A 12,592-nucleotide genomic window follows, 5' to 3' on the forward strand; every position below is an offset into this window, starting at 1 on the left:
TATCCATGTTCCACTGAATGAGGCTCTTCAAATCTTAATAAAAAATTAATTTTCAGACCAGGAAAAAATTTTCAGCATGAATTTTTTTTACAAATTCTATCACCCAAAAGAATTTCTTTAAGGGGGAAAAAAATCTTAGTAGCTGAAGAAATTAAAAAGTGAAACGAATAAAAAAAAATAGTCTGGCAAGAAAGAGGAAGCTTCCTCATGAAACAAAGGACAAAGAAGTAAACAATGAACCTCACCTAGAAGAAATCTGTTCTAGAAGAAAAGGAAGTTGGTAATACTGGGTACTATTCAAAAGCTAACACAAAGTTTTCTTAATGCTAGGGTTGAAGCTAGTCTTTAAATTGTTTAAAAGTCTTATTTGTGGGTACTTGCTAATATTACCCAAACAACACCGAAACAGCATGACTGGTCCTCAGAAGCCAAGCCTTGTTTCCATGGAAACTTGTAATGATTCCTGCAGTAAGACTTGCTCAGAACCATTCAAGAGATTCTGCATAGACAACAGGTTTAATGACCAACTGGAAGGATGGTATTAACTATTGCTGAGAAAGTAAACTTGCTGGGGGTGGAAACACAATCAAAGCCAGACTCTCAAAGAGGACCAGACGGAAACAGCATGCGACCCGATGGCTGCAGAAGAGACTCAGACACTCACGGCAGAGCGAGGGACTAGTAAGTGGCTACTATTTTCAGTTTTGTTTTAGAAATAACCACTTAGGAGTGTCACAACTTAACAGCTCCCTTATCCAAAGCTCCCATCATCAATATATTTATATAAGGTGGCGGGGCATGCACATGGCTTCTTTAAGTAAATATAAATATAAATAATTTTAAAACGGATAATTTTTAAGGTTCAAGTATGGAAACCAGAAAATGAGGCTAGTATTTCATGACAAGAGGTCAACCTGACATGACAGTTTTGTCTTCATATTATTCAGATGCTTCTGAACATTTATCTGGTGTGTGTTACAGTCGGTAGATTTGGGGAGAGGAGATCATCAGTGACGAGAAAATGATTTTCACAGGCATCCTCACGTCAGGGAGACCTAATTTTCATTTGGGCTATGTCTTCAGCTTTGTGACGGAGTTGGAAATACATAGCTAGATGGCAAATTTGTTTCTTCTTTCCTGGTGACTAAAGGATGCTGGGTAACATCTGGCATAGCTACACATGGAGACCTGACATCACACGGAGAAAACGTGGTGCTGTGACTTGCTGTGATTTATACTAACTATTCGCATGTCTGCACTCTGCACACCGAGACCCCTAGACCCCACAGCCACACATGAGCAGAAAGACAGCTCAGCGGGAGGCCCCCTGCATCTGCCCTGCAACCTGAGAACCTTCGGATAAAGGCAGTCTCTCCTCCTAAGCTGTTGGGGGGGGGGGGAGGGATCACAGGGGACTGTGGCTGCCCAACATCAGAGATGTAAGTGTCCTTTACCCTTGCCACTTCCCAGCCGTTTTAAAAGCCTACTGCGAGTACAGGATGGCCTAGGCCTCCGATCGATCATCAGGACCCACTGGTTCATTTGCAATATTCCCAACCTCCTCTTAGTTTTTAAAAAGTTATACTGTAGTTTCAAACTACTTCTCAAGTATAAGTGGTGGTACTAGATCAGGAAAACAACAAGGACATGCATCGCTTCAAAAGGGTTACGAAACTACAAGTTTCAAGAGGATAAATGTTTTCCCTTTGGATTTTTACAGAAGTTCATTCAAAACAGCGTTTAGACTGTAAAATATTTAAGATTGCTATTTAAAGTTTATATTTTTGTACAAGTTCAGTGGGGTTATTTTAGAAGAATCAAAAGACATGAAAACCAAGGGTAGCTTTTTGCCTCAGATTTTGACGAATTTTGATGCATCTTTGACAAACATGTTTCTTCTTTAATGATGTTCCTCAAACCAAACAGTTAGTAAAATATTTGAATTGCCATGTATAATGTCACATTGTTATGTAAACATTAAATAAGGTACCAAAATTTTTACGGGAGGGGGAATAACCTTAAAGCGGCACAATTTTTTATACCACTGGAGTGGGCAGGGGGTGACGGGGAGCCAGATTACAAACGTTTACACATGCATAGTGAGGAAAAAAAGATTTTACTAAATCCACGCATTTTTAAAATAGTTATCAAGTCTACTAAGCACCAACAATCCTAAAAATTTTCAGCTTCATGATCTGTTTAAAAAAAACACACTATCAAATTAACAGTAAAAACAAGCTTGAAGTGTAGCTTGTTCAAAAAAATAACTAAGTATGCCCATGTTTTTTCACGTTACAAAGAACAGTGGCATACAGGTACACCTGCGAAGAACGCCTCTGACTCTATCCTCAGTGGATGGAGATGACATCAGCACACCACACGTGGTCTAAAACTATCAAAGTTTTAGAATGCAGCATCTTGTCACCAAAAAAAGCTGATAAAACTTAAAGTATTTATAAGATGCTGCCCTTTATTTTAAAAAATTTTAAATGAATTTAAGCAAAAATAACATACATTTTGTACATAACTGGCCATTTCTGGTACAGAAACCCAGCATATGGTAATATTATTGAATAAATGTAAATGCTACTTACAACTTTTTTTTTCTTTTTAAATACATTTTAGACAAACTTTTTTCTCTTTTTTTTTTATAGTTGCACAATTAACCTCTTAGCTGCTAGTTCGATGCAAACATATGTAACAATACACAAATTTAAAAATATTTTTATTCTACATAAAAGCTGTCAAAATTCTGACTCATGTCAAAAATGCAAAATAATGGAATATACTTTTAAAAAATTAGTTGCAAGTCTAGCAGCGAAGCAATTAAGTGAGAACATATTTAATATTAAAACAAAGGGAACTGTGCATCTATAGATGAAGTCCAACTATCTTAATTCTATTGATAGAAACAGAAATTAAAACATTCTCCCTTGAGGCAAAAACAAAGTGATTATTTAAAATAGGAGTAAAAGCCGTTGCTGCCTGCGGAGCTCCCCAGGCTGAGTTCCTGGAACAGAGACAGAGGGTCGCTACTCTTCTTGGCCTGCTCAGGCGGGGGCCTGGGCTTGGGGGGCGCCCGCAGAGCGCTAGCGTAGGACATGGCGGGCTTGCTGCCCCCCGAGGTCTGCTGGCCGCTGCTGTTAGCCGACTCTGCAATCTGCTTGTTGGGCATGAGGGGGGGGAACTGGCCGAGATGCTGCAGCACATTATAGTTGAAGGAACTGGACACCTCGAGGTTTTCAGACTTCAGTTGATCCTCAGGGGGTTTGATGGTCTTGGGAGGAGCTAAAAGCAGGAAACAGTGACACGGATTAAGGGCGAGCCTGGTGATCCTCATACATCTCATTAACGCATGTCACAACTGGTTCTCATCTCCAGGTACTTGGGACAGGGTAGCCAGGAGAACAGGCAACTCTGCCACAGAATGTCAAAATCATAATACACCTAACCAACTTCTCTCTCTTATTAACACTCAACAAGAGTTCACTACATGAACTGGAATAGCTGGCATATAAAAACTAAAGGTCAAGTGTGAAGGTTTGCTTTCAAAACTCTAATATGTACAAGTGGACATTTGAAATTTATTATTTTAACTGCTCATGGTTTGAAAATGGAAACAAACATGTTCTTTCTTAAATAAAAATAAGCTGTATAGGCAGACTTCTGGTCAAAATAGCTTTGATTAGTAACCTAAGTAATAGTAGCACTGAATTCCATTGCTTACAAATGCTACCTTTTCTTGCAATACATAAGTAAATATGGCATAAAGAGAAACCGCTATAAACTTCAGTTCACGTTTCCTATAATCTACCTGACTTTCAAGGTCCTTTAAAATTTGACTTGACTCCTCCTAATTTTACTGCCCACTAAACCATAACTTGTTTCCAAACACTGCTCTGGTTTTCAATCTTTTAAGATTTTAACTAATATTATATTGGTTTATAATCCTATATATGTTCATTGAAGGTAACTTGGAAATTACACAAAAGGCCGAAGAAGGAAGTCAGTCATTCATATTCCCAAATACCTGAGGATAAGCCTTAATTTGTTGGTGTATTTTTTTCCTAAGGGCAATATATAATGTAGATAAATTTTAAGTAATCTCTCATTTTTAGAAACTTGGATTATAAGCAATAGTTCACTGCCATGCACTGCGATAAATGTTATTGGAAATAAACATTTATTAATATTCACAACTATTTCCTTAGGATAAATCCCTAGAAGTATAATGGCTGGGTCATATGGTATACACACAATGAAAGGTTTTCATAACTATGGTCAAACTTCCCTGCAAGAAGGTACTCAACCAACAATGTTTACACATCTCCCTACTCAATCACCACATTGGTGTTATTACTTTTTTAACCTTAACCTATTTTATAAATAAATAATCTTGTTGTAGCTCTGATTTGCATACCTGTGATTACTGGTGGTTATGGGCATTTCCCGCATGTTTTTTTGTTTTTGTTTTTTTTTAAATATATTTTATTGATTTTTTACAGAGAGGAAGGGAGAGGGATAGAGTTAGAAACATCGATGAGAGAGAAACATTGATCAGCTGCCTCCTGCACACCCCCCAGTGGGGATGTGCCCACAACCAAGGTACATGCCCTTGACTGGAATCGAACCTGGGACCTTTCAGTCCGCAGGCCGACGCTCCATCCACTGAGCCAAACTGGCCAGGACTCCCGCATGTTTATTACCTATTTGTGGATTGGGAGGTTAAGGTGAAAATATTTCATTTTTTAGTCTTAATAATTCATTGACTCATTATGCTAATTTCATAGTGTACTTTAAAACTTTAAAAATTCATAAAATTGTTCAAAATTATTTTAAACCACTTAACATCCTTCTAGAACATTTGTGTCTTTTCCATCTAAATGTCACTGACTTTGTAAGTGAAACAACTGCTTTTAAGAGCATCTGTCCAACATTTCAATATAAAGTGACAGTACTGCCTACCACAGTACATAAAGCAAACATTTAATTGGCTGTTAAAGAACTTACTGTTTTTATTTACTAAGATTTATTTTTAACCATGTTCTCATTTTCATGACAATATAATCAGTTTATAATAATAAATACCTACAAAATAGTATTTTAGAGGCTGTTTAACCTAATGTCTATGTTGTTATATCTACCTGAATTCAAAACTTCTGTTAACTTATATATTTAACTGCAGATAGAGAAACTATCCTTTAAATGTCTGATAAAGTATGTCTCATTACCAAGGTAAGTGAATAGAACCCAAACACATCGTGTTAGAGAGGGACCTCCCCTGCCCGGGAACCACCATGCCCATGCGGAAAGGCCCTGCAGGGACTGGGATCAGCGCCTCACTGCACAGGATCTACTTTCATTATCTCCTTATCAGCAGACATTGAAAGAGCCTGAAATGTGATCAGTGCCAAAGTGGAAAATCCAATTCAAAAAGGTCACAGATATGGTCTCTGCTCTTGGGCTTATAACTGTGGAGAAACTATTTTGCTATTGATTCACCACTGGCAACTGCTACCTTCCTCTGAAAATAAATATGTACGTATCTACATACATACCTGCTGATAGACAAGTTGTGCCAAAGATATTAGTGATTTTGAATTAATTTCTACATACTTAACTTTTACTTTCAACTAAAGAACAGTACAATTTGTCTCCTAGCAATGAAAAAAATAGTTTTATATTTGTGTAAAAGATACCAGGAATGACATGCACTTTGGGCATTTGTTCAGGAACTTTCTACCTTGTCAGCTCAGGTTAAATTTTTATTGATTTTGGCCAACAGCTATCCTAAAACTTAAGTGGAAAAAAGATTGAAATGATGTTGTCTTTAAAATAAATTATTATAAACAAATCAAAGAAAAAGTAACAAATTTCCATCACTGGTTTGTAATTTAGATGTTTCTCAGGAAATTCAAATGTGATCATAGGAGTGTATTTACGTTAGACCTTTAAAATGAAAAAGCAACCCCAGGCAAAATACAGCTTACACATGGTAGGTACTAATGAATGTTTAAAGATTAAAATGACAATGTCTTGCCAGGAAACAAAACCAAAATCTTCTTACTGCTTTTTGCCCTACCATGTCTATAGTTCTAAAAATATGCTTGCATGGCACACACTCAAAAATGGGTCAGTTACAGAAACAATGGGTTCACATTCTAAAGATGAACAAAATTAATTTCAAATACAAAGGTTGCTACCAAGCAGAAATTCACCAAAGATCACAGACTTGTTCCCAAAGATCGATGTCGACAGCCTACAAACATGCTATAGATTACAGAATGCAAATAGCAGCATTCATTTCTTTACATGCAAAATACACACACACACAAAGAAGGAACGAAAGAAAGATAAAAGCACATTCATGTTCAAGGCTAAAGAGGAAGACTATAGACATCCCACCATACATTACAAGTTTAGAGCCTTACCCATTCCAATGCCTTTCTATGCTTTTGTTTTTAACTCTTTAACCTTGGATTTCTCAGTTCATTAGAATACAAGAAATAAACAAAGGATTTCTAAATCTCAAAATGTTAGACTTTACTGATTTCTCTCATGGCCAAACTACCATGTCTCAAACTTTATTGAGAATAAATCCTTGAAAACTGTTACTGACCTAACCAATTCTACCATCCCCCACTCTGAAGAAACCCTCTCCAAAAACAACAACAGAAAACAAACATTTCCCAAGCAAAGGTGAGTCTATCTAGTAGTTAGAAATACATTTTAATACATTTATTACCTCTTTCATTTGTTCACAGGTCAAAATGATCAGTTCCCCATAAATATTGATCCACTTACCTTCCAGACCATAAATATGGAATCAATATGGTTCTAAATTAATGTATGCCTGAGGCTACCTATGAGCTATGACCACTAAATATTGTTCAAAGTTAATAATGCAAACGGGGGAGATGGAAGAAGAAAACTCCATAAACAACCACAGTTTTAGCAGCCCGCCAACTCTGTCTTACCTATCAATTCTCTGGGCTGGGCTGCCCGGCTGGATCCATTGCACGGAATGTTCTGATAGGGGGTAGATGAGGTGGTGTTTACCCAGGACTCCGGGGATAATAAGTTGAAAGAGGATTGGTTATTGTGGTCCTGAAGCTCTTTACACCGAGCAAGGCTATCTTGAGGAGTGCTTCCTTCTTCAGAACAAGGTTGGACTGAGCTAGAGGAGATTCTTCTTTGGTACAAGGGCCGGCCAGGTCCTCTGGGTTCATACTACACAAAGAAAAGGACATTTCATCCATCAGTGGAACTTATACCCTCCCCCTTCCTGAGTGCACAGCAATCTCACGGTATTAAGCAGAAAATCTCAAAAATATTCTGTCTTCTATGAGCAGTGTCACCCTGGGCAACCGACTTAACCTCTTGGGAACTTCATCTGTAAACGTGGCTTCATTATCCACAGTACCTACCTCTTAGGATTATTGGGAAAGTTAAAATGAGTTCAGCATGCATAGCATTTAGAACTGTTCCTGGCACACAGGATGGGCTTGCTGTTATATAATTGTTTTAATGTAACATGTAAAGATAAGATTCCTTGTTAGGTCTTAAATGACAGATTGGGATTAGTTTTTATTGCCCCCTCTTGCTCCCCAATAATAATAAAACTGCTGTTCAGTTCGTGGTCACTAGGATTCTGAGGAATCTTTCCTTCACCATTGTCGCTAGCAATAATTGGAAATCAGGCACTGGAGGTTAGATTACAAAGGAGAGAGTTGAATTGGTACAGTCATAGCAGGATGCTTTTTGGGAATCTAAGCAAAAGCAGGTATTGTTAGGCCAGTTAAATGGGAAAACTGGTGGTGTAGGCACTATGAGGGTAAGGCCGCCACAGACAGAACCACCAGAATATAAACCAGGGAAGGGCATGGTCTGGACTGGCTGCCCGTGTGCAGAAAGGCAGGAAAGGGTGGAAGGAGAGCATTTCTCTAGCTATTAAGTGATGAATGCCCAGGTGGTTTCCGCATTTCTGAAGTCTTAGCTACTGGATGAGAAAGGTGAGAGATAATACTTCCATCTAGTTAATTCTTTCTCTCATATGTTTTTATTGTTGTTCTATATCGAAGAATAATATCTAAATTCATCTTTAAGTTTACTCTGCTGTAAAGGCAATTTTTCTTCCAATGGTCAAGTTCAGTCTGAATTTGATCCTGGTTTTCTAGATGATCCATCCTAAATAATCAGCACATCTGAAATTTCTTTGCAAAGGTCATTACAGTCAGGTATTGAGTAGAATAACCAACCTTTCTAAACTGCTTTGTATTCTCTATGGCGAGGCAATCCTGGATGACTGATCCTAATAGCTTGTGCACTATGTCTTTTCTTACCAATCTTTGTTATGAAGATGATTAGCTCGTTGAATCTAAATGAAGTGCTTCTTTTTATTACCAGGCCCTGAGTGTTCAGCCCAGTCACAGTCCACAGGGGATCACATTCTAAAGTCTTTGTGTGTGAATACTTAAGCATAAAACTAATGTCAGCTCTGGACTCAGAGGGAACAGGTTATAATAAATCAAATCCCCTGCTGATACACAACACTAAATACACTCATGTGAATTTCAAGAGTTAATTCTCTAAGCCCTTTTTCATTAAATACTTAACATATATACACCAGCAGCATAAACAAACACCTTTTGGCAATGAACAGGTCCACAAACCACAAAGCTTAAATAAGGAAAACTAAAAATCAGAAAACAATAGAAGGCTGATATAAAAAGAGACAATATTAAATTAAACTTTTTAGAAAATATGTTTCATTTGTGGCTTCCAAACTGAAATTAAAAGGAAAAAAAATTCACACAGCTGACAGGCACAGCAGGACTTCACGTGTTTATAACAGCTCCTAAGCAGCCACTGACAAAGATGAATGTGTACATGAAATATGAAATTCAATTCCAAATCACATGATGAATACGACTGATCCTTTATGTTGGAAAAACAACCAAAACTTGAAATTATTTTTATGTTCTTCAAATTAGACAGGTAAAATTGAAGATTTTATATGTATATATAAAAGTCTACTGTTACATCTATTTCATACAACATAGATGAAGTTAGATGCATGAAAATATGATTGCTACTCTGGAATCTGTCCTCCAAGGAAATTTGAGTATAGGCAGAGAAATCTTGGTGACAACTGAACAAAATGATTTATACACCAAATAAATTACATTTCAGCAATTTTGTAGTTTTCAGCATACAAAGCCTATACAAGCTTTGATAGATTTATACCTGAGTATTTAGTTTTTCTAAGTTATTGTAATGGTACTGGCTTTCACATTTGGGTTTCTAATTGTACAATGCAAGTTATAGAAATGAGATTGATTTGTCTGTGTTGACCCTATATTCTGAAAGCTTGCTAAATTCGCATTAATCATAGGGTTTTGTTGGTTAGTTTTCTGGGTAGATTCCTTGGGTTTTTCTACATTGACAATCATGTTATCTGTAAACAGAGTCAGTTTTATTTCTTCCTTACCAATCTCTATGCCTTTTATTTCTTTTCTTTTTTTGCCATACTGCACTGGCTAAGACTCCAGTATAATGTTGAATATGAGTGTTGAGAGTGGACATCTTACCTTGCTCCTAATCTCAGAAAGAAAGCATTCAGTCTCCATCATTAAGTATAATAGTCGCTGTAAAATTTTTATAGGTAACCTTTAACAGGTTAGGGAATTTCCCTTCTATTTCTAATTTTCCAAGAGATTTTTATGAGTGGATGTTGTGTTTTGTCAAATGTGTGTGGGCTTTTTGTTGTTGCTGTTGTTATCTATTGGTATAATCATGTAGTTTTTCTCCTTAGACTGTTATTATGGTGGATTACACTGACTTACTTTCAAATATTGACCTAGCCTTGCATTCAAGGACTAACCCTCGACATGATCATGGTGTATTGTTTGTATATACTGCTGAATTCAACTTGCTAATGTTTTATTGAGGATATCTGTATCAATGTTCACAGATATCAGTCTGTAGTTTCTCATTTTGTGCTGTCTCTGTCTAATTTTGGTATCAGAGTAATGCTGACGATGTATAGGAAGCTGAGAAGTTCTCTTTTCTTCCATTCTCTGGAAGAGACGGTTAAGTTGGTGGCATTTCTTCTTTACATGTTTGGAGGGGCAGGAGGACAGAGAAATAAAAAAGGGCAAAGAGGCCGATTTGGCTCAGTGGATTGAGTGTTGGCCTACAGACTGAAGGGTCCCGGGTTCAATTCTGGTCAGGGGCACGCACCTCGTAGCAGACTTGATCCCCGCCCAGGTTGGAGCACGTGCAGGAGGGCAACCAATCGGATGTGTCTTTCTCACATCAATGTTTCTCTCTTTCTGTCTCTCCCATCCCTTTCCACTCTCTAAATATCAATGAAAAAAAAAATCCTCAGGTGAGGATTTTTAAAAAAGGCAAAGAGGCTTTGCCCACAGTTCCACCAAACAAAGATGGTCCCCCTCCTTTAGAGTTTTGGCTCATGCAGGATTTTGCTGTGACCAAGGCCACTGCAGTGGAATTTTCTATTTCATTTTGCAACTGATCTTCTACCAACTGCTGATTTTTGGTGTAGTATCAAAGAAGAATTATCTGAAAAAGTTTTAAAATTTCCTTTTAAGTACATACCTATATGATGGAAATTTTCTTTATATACATTAATCAAAATGACATACTGAAATATATTTGCAAAACTGTGAAAAATGGCACTCTTCTCCAGAGATATTTTTGTTTTGGAAAATATAGTTATTTTCATTAAAATAGTATGTTAATAAGTATTAGGTTTATTATTATAATGTTAAAATAAATTAATTATTTTTAAATTCTCAGTCTTAAATGTATACAAACTATTCATAGATTTTTAAATATCACAGAAAAACTCTTTGTTTTTGCCTAAGGCTATTCACTGAAGTATCTCACAAGCAAGAGTGCTTACAACTTGCAAATAGTGTTGACCCACCACACAATATTATTTTCCTACATCCTAACACAAGGTATTGAAGGAGATACTAGAATGAATGCACTATTACAACCAAGAGAGAAATGTCAGATTCACTGCTGTGACATTTTAAACTACTTGGAATCTGACTCTTGTTTACTCTTCCTGAATATGAAACAGTCAAGTTATCAATTATAGACCACAACACCTCTTATAATGAGAAAATGCCAGTTTGAGTAGAAAATAAAAATTCATAGATGTTTCCCTTTAACTCATAATTATTTGTATTCTCTCTGAGAATCATAATTATCACAAATCAATTTTCCAGCTTTAAAAAACATGGTAATACCTGAGAATTTTTGTATTATTCTTAAAGGACATGTATAAGTAAAGTATACTAACGCTAATTTTCTTGCATTTGAGGTCTCTATGTTAATCATCTGAGCAGTCAAATAATTTAGAAGCTAGAACTGGCTAGCTTTTAAGAATCAAGAATCCTAAAATGAACCATCTCCTTCTCTTCTCCATCACCATCCCCCAACTCCAAAACAGAGAACTTCATACAACTGAACATTTAATTCTTTGGTCCCAAGAACATAATTTGGCTTTTCCCACATCTGCTTTATGTAATGGCAATCATTTCTCATTTTCCAGCAGTGAACCTTACTCCTGGCATAAAGATCTGAATAACACAGGACTGGAAGTCAGGAGTCTCGGCTCCACTTAATCAGTACCTGTTCAAGCTACTAACATCCTTCTAACATCTTAGTGCCTCAGTTTCCTTTAACAAAGAGGACTTAGATAAATTATCCTCAAGGCCTAGCCTAGTTCCAAAGCTCTAGTTTGTAAAGTCTTCAATAAATGAAAACTTCTGTCAATGAGTATTTTAACTTTTTATCATTAAAATATCCATACAGCCCAGCTCAGTGGTTAAGTATCGACCTATGAACCAGGAGGTCACGGTTTGCTTCCCAGTTAGGGCACATGACCGGCTCGATCTTCAGTGTGGGGCATGCAGGAAGCAGCCAATCAATGATCCTCTCTCATCACTGATGTTTCGATCTCTCTCTCCCTCTCCCTCTCTGAAGTCAATAAAAATATATTTTTAAAAAATATATCCAAACATAAACTATAACCAACTTTAACGATCATCAACAATTTGATGTATCTGTTAAAATAATTCAAGTGTTATGACATATACAAGCCTATTTATTTAAATTCAAAAAACTACAGAGCATGCTAATTGACTATAATAAAATGCATTCTGGACTTGTGATTTTAAAATTTCAGATTCCCCCCCCCCCCCAGAGGGAAATTTCTATGCAGTACACTGAAAGGGCCCCAAAACAAAAATTTTAGAGGAAGATCCCTGTTCTGCAAATATATATATATTTCTGGCAGAGAATACCCTTTATATTTCCACCTACACTTCAGTCTTACGGGCCCCTAGGCTGTTTAAATATATAAGCTATACTTTTTTCTTCTTCTTTCTTATTTCTTGGCCATTTTTTGTTTCCTGTTATTTTGCCCAGTTCTCAATTTTCTCCTAAAGAGATTATTCTTTCTACATATAGATGCCAACCCTATTAATGATGGCAACCTGACACTAGGGTCTAATTTAGAGTCGCTGGGTCTTAAATAATTTCATTATGTATTGCTTAA

At 36.7% G+C, this 12,592-nt stretch overlaps 1 protein-coding gene across 11 annotated transcripts in view; it reads right to left on the reverse strand.

Moving 5' to 3' along the window:
• Positions 1-2,097: 2,097 nt before the first annotated feature.
• The window catches only part of HELZ (helicase with zinc finger), a 124,792-nt gene continuing 114,297 nt past the window's right edge, over positions 2,098-12,592 (reverse strand). For 10 of the 11 annotated variants that reach the window (XM_036339890.1, XM_036339887.1, XM_036339889.1 and 7 more), the window contains 2 exons: positions 6,978-7,230; positions 2,098-3,288 (listed from right to left, as the gene is read on the reverse strand). In XM_036339890.1, the coding sequence (XP_036195783.1) occupies positions 2,954-3,288; positions 6,978-7,230 (588 nt within the window). In that variant the 3' untranslated portion in view covers positions 2,098-2,953. The remainder of the gene's footprint in view (positions 3,289-6,977; positions 7,231-12,592) is intronic. The other variant, XM_036339891.1, reaches the window with a different exon arrangement.

Source organism: Myotis myotis, unplaced genomic scaffold (assembly GCF_014108235.1).
Source record: "Myotis myotis isolate mMyoMyo1 unplaced genomic scaffold, mMyoMyo1.p scaffold_m19_p_17, whole genome shotgun sequence".
NCBI classification, from domain to species: Eukaryota; Metazoa; Chordata; class Mammalia; order Chiroptera; family Vespertilionidae; genus Myotis; species Myotis myotis.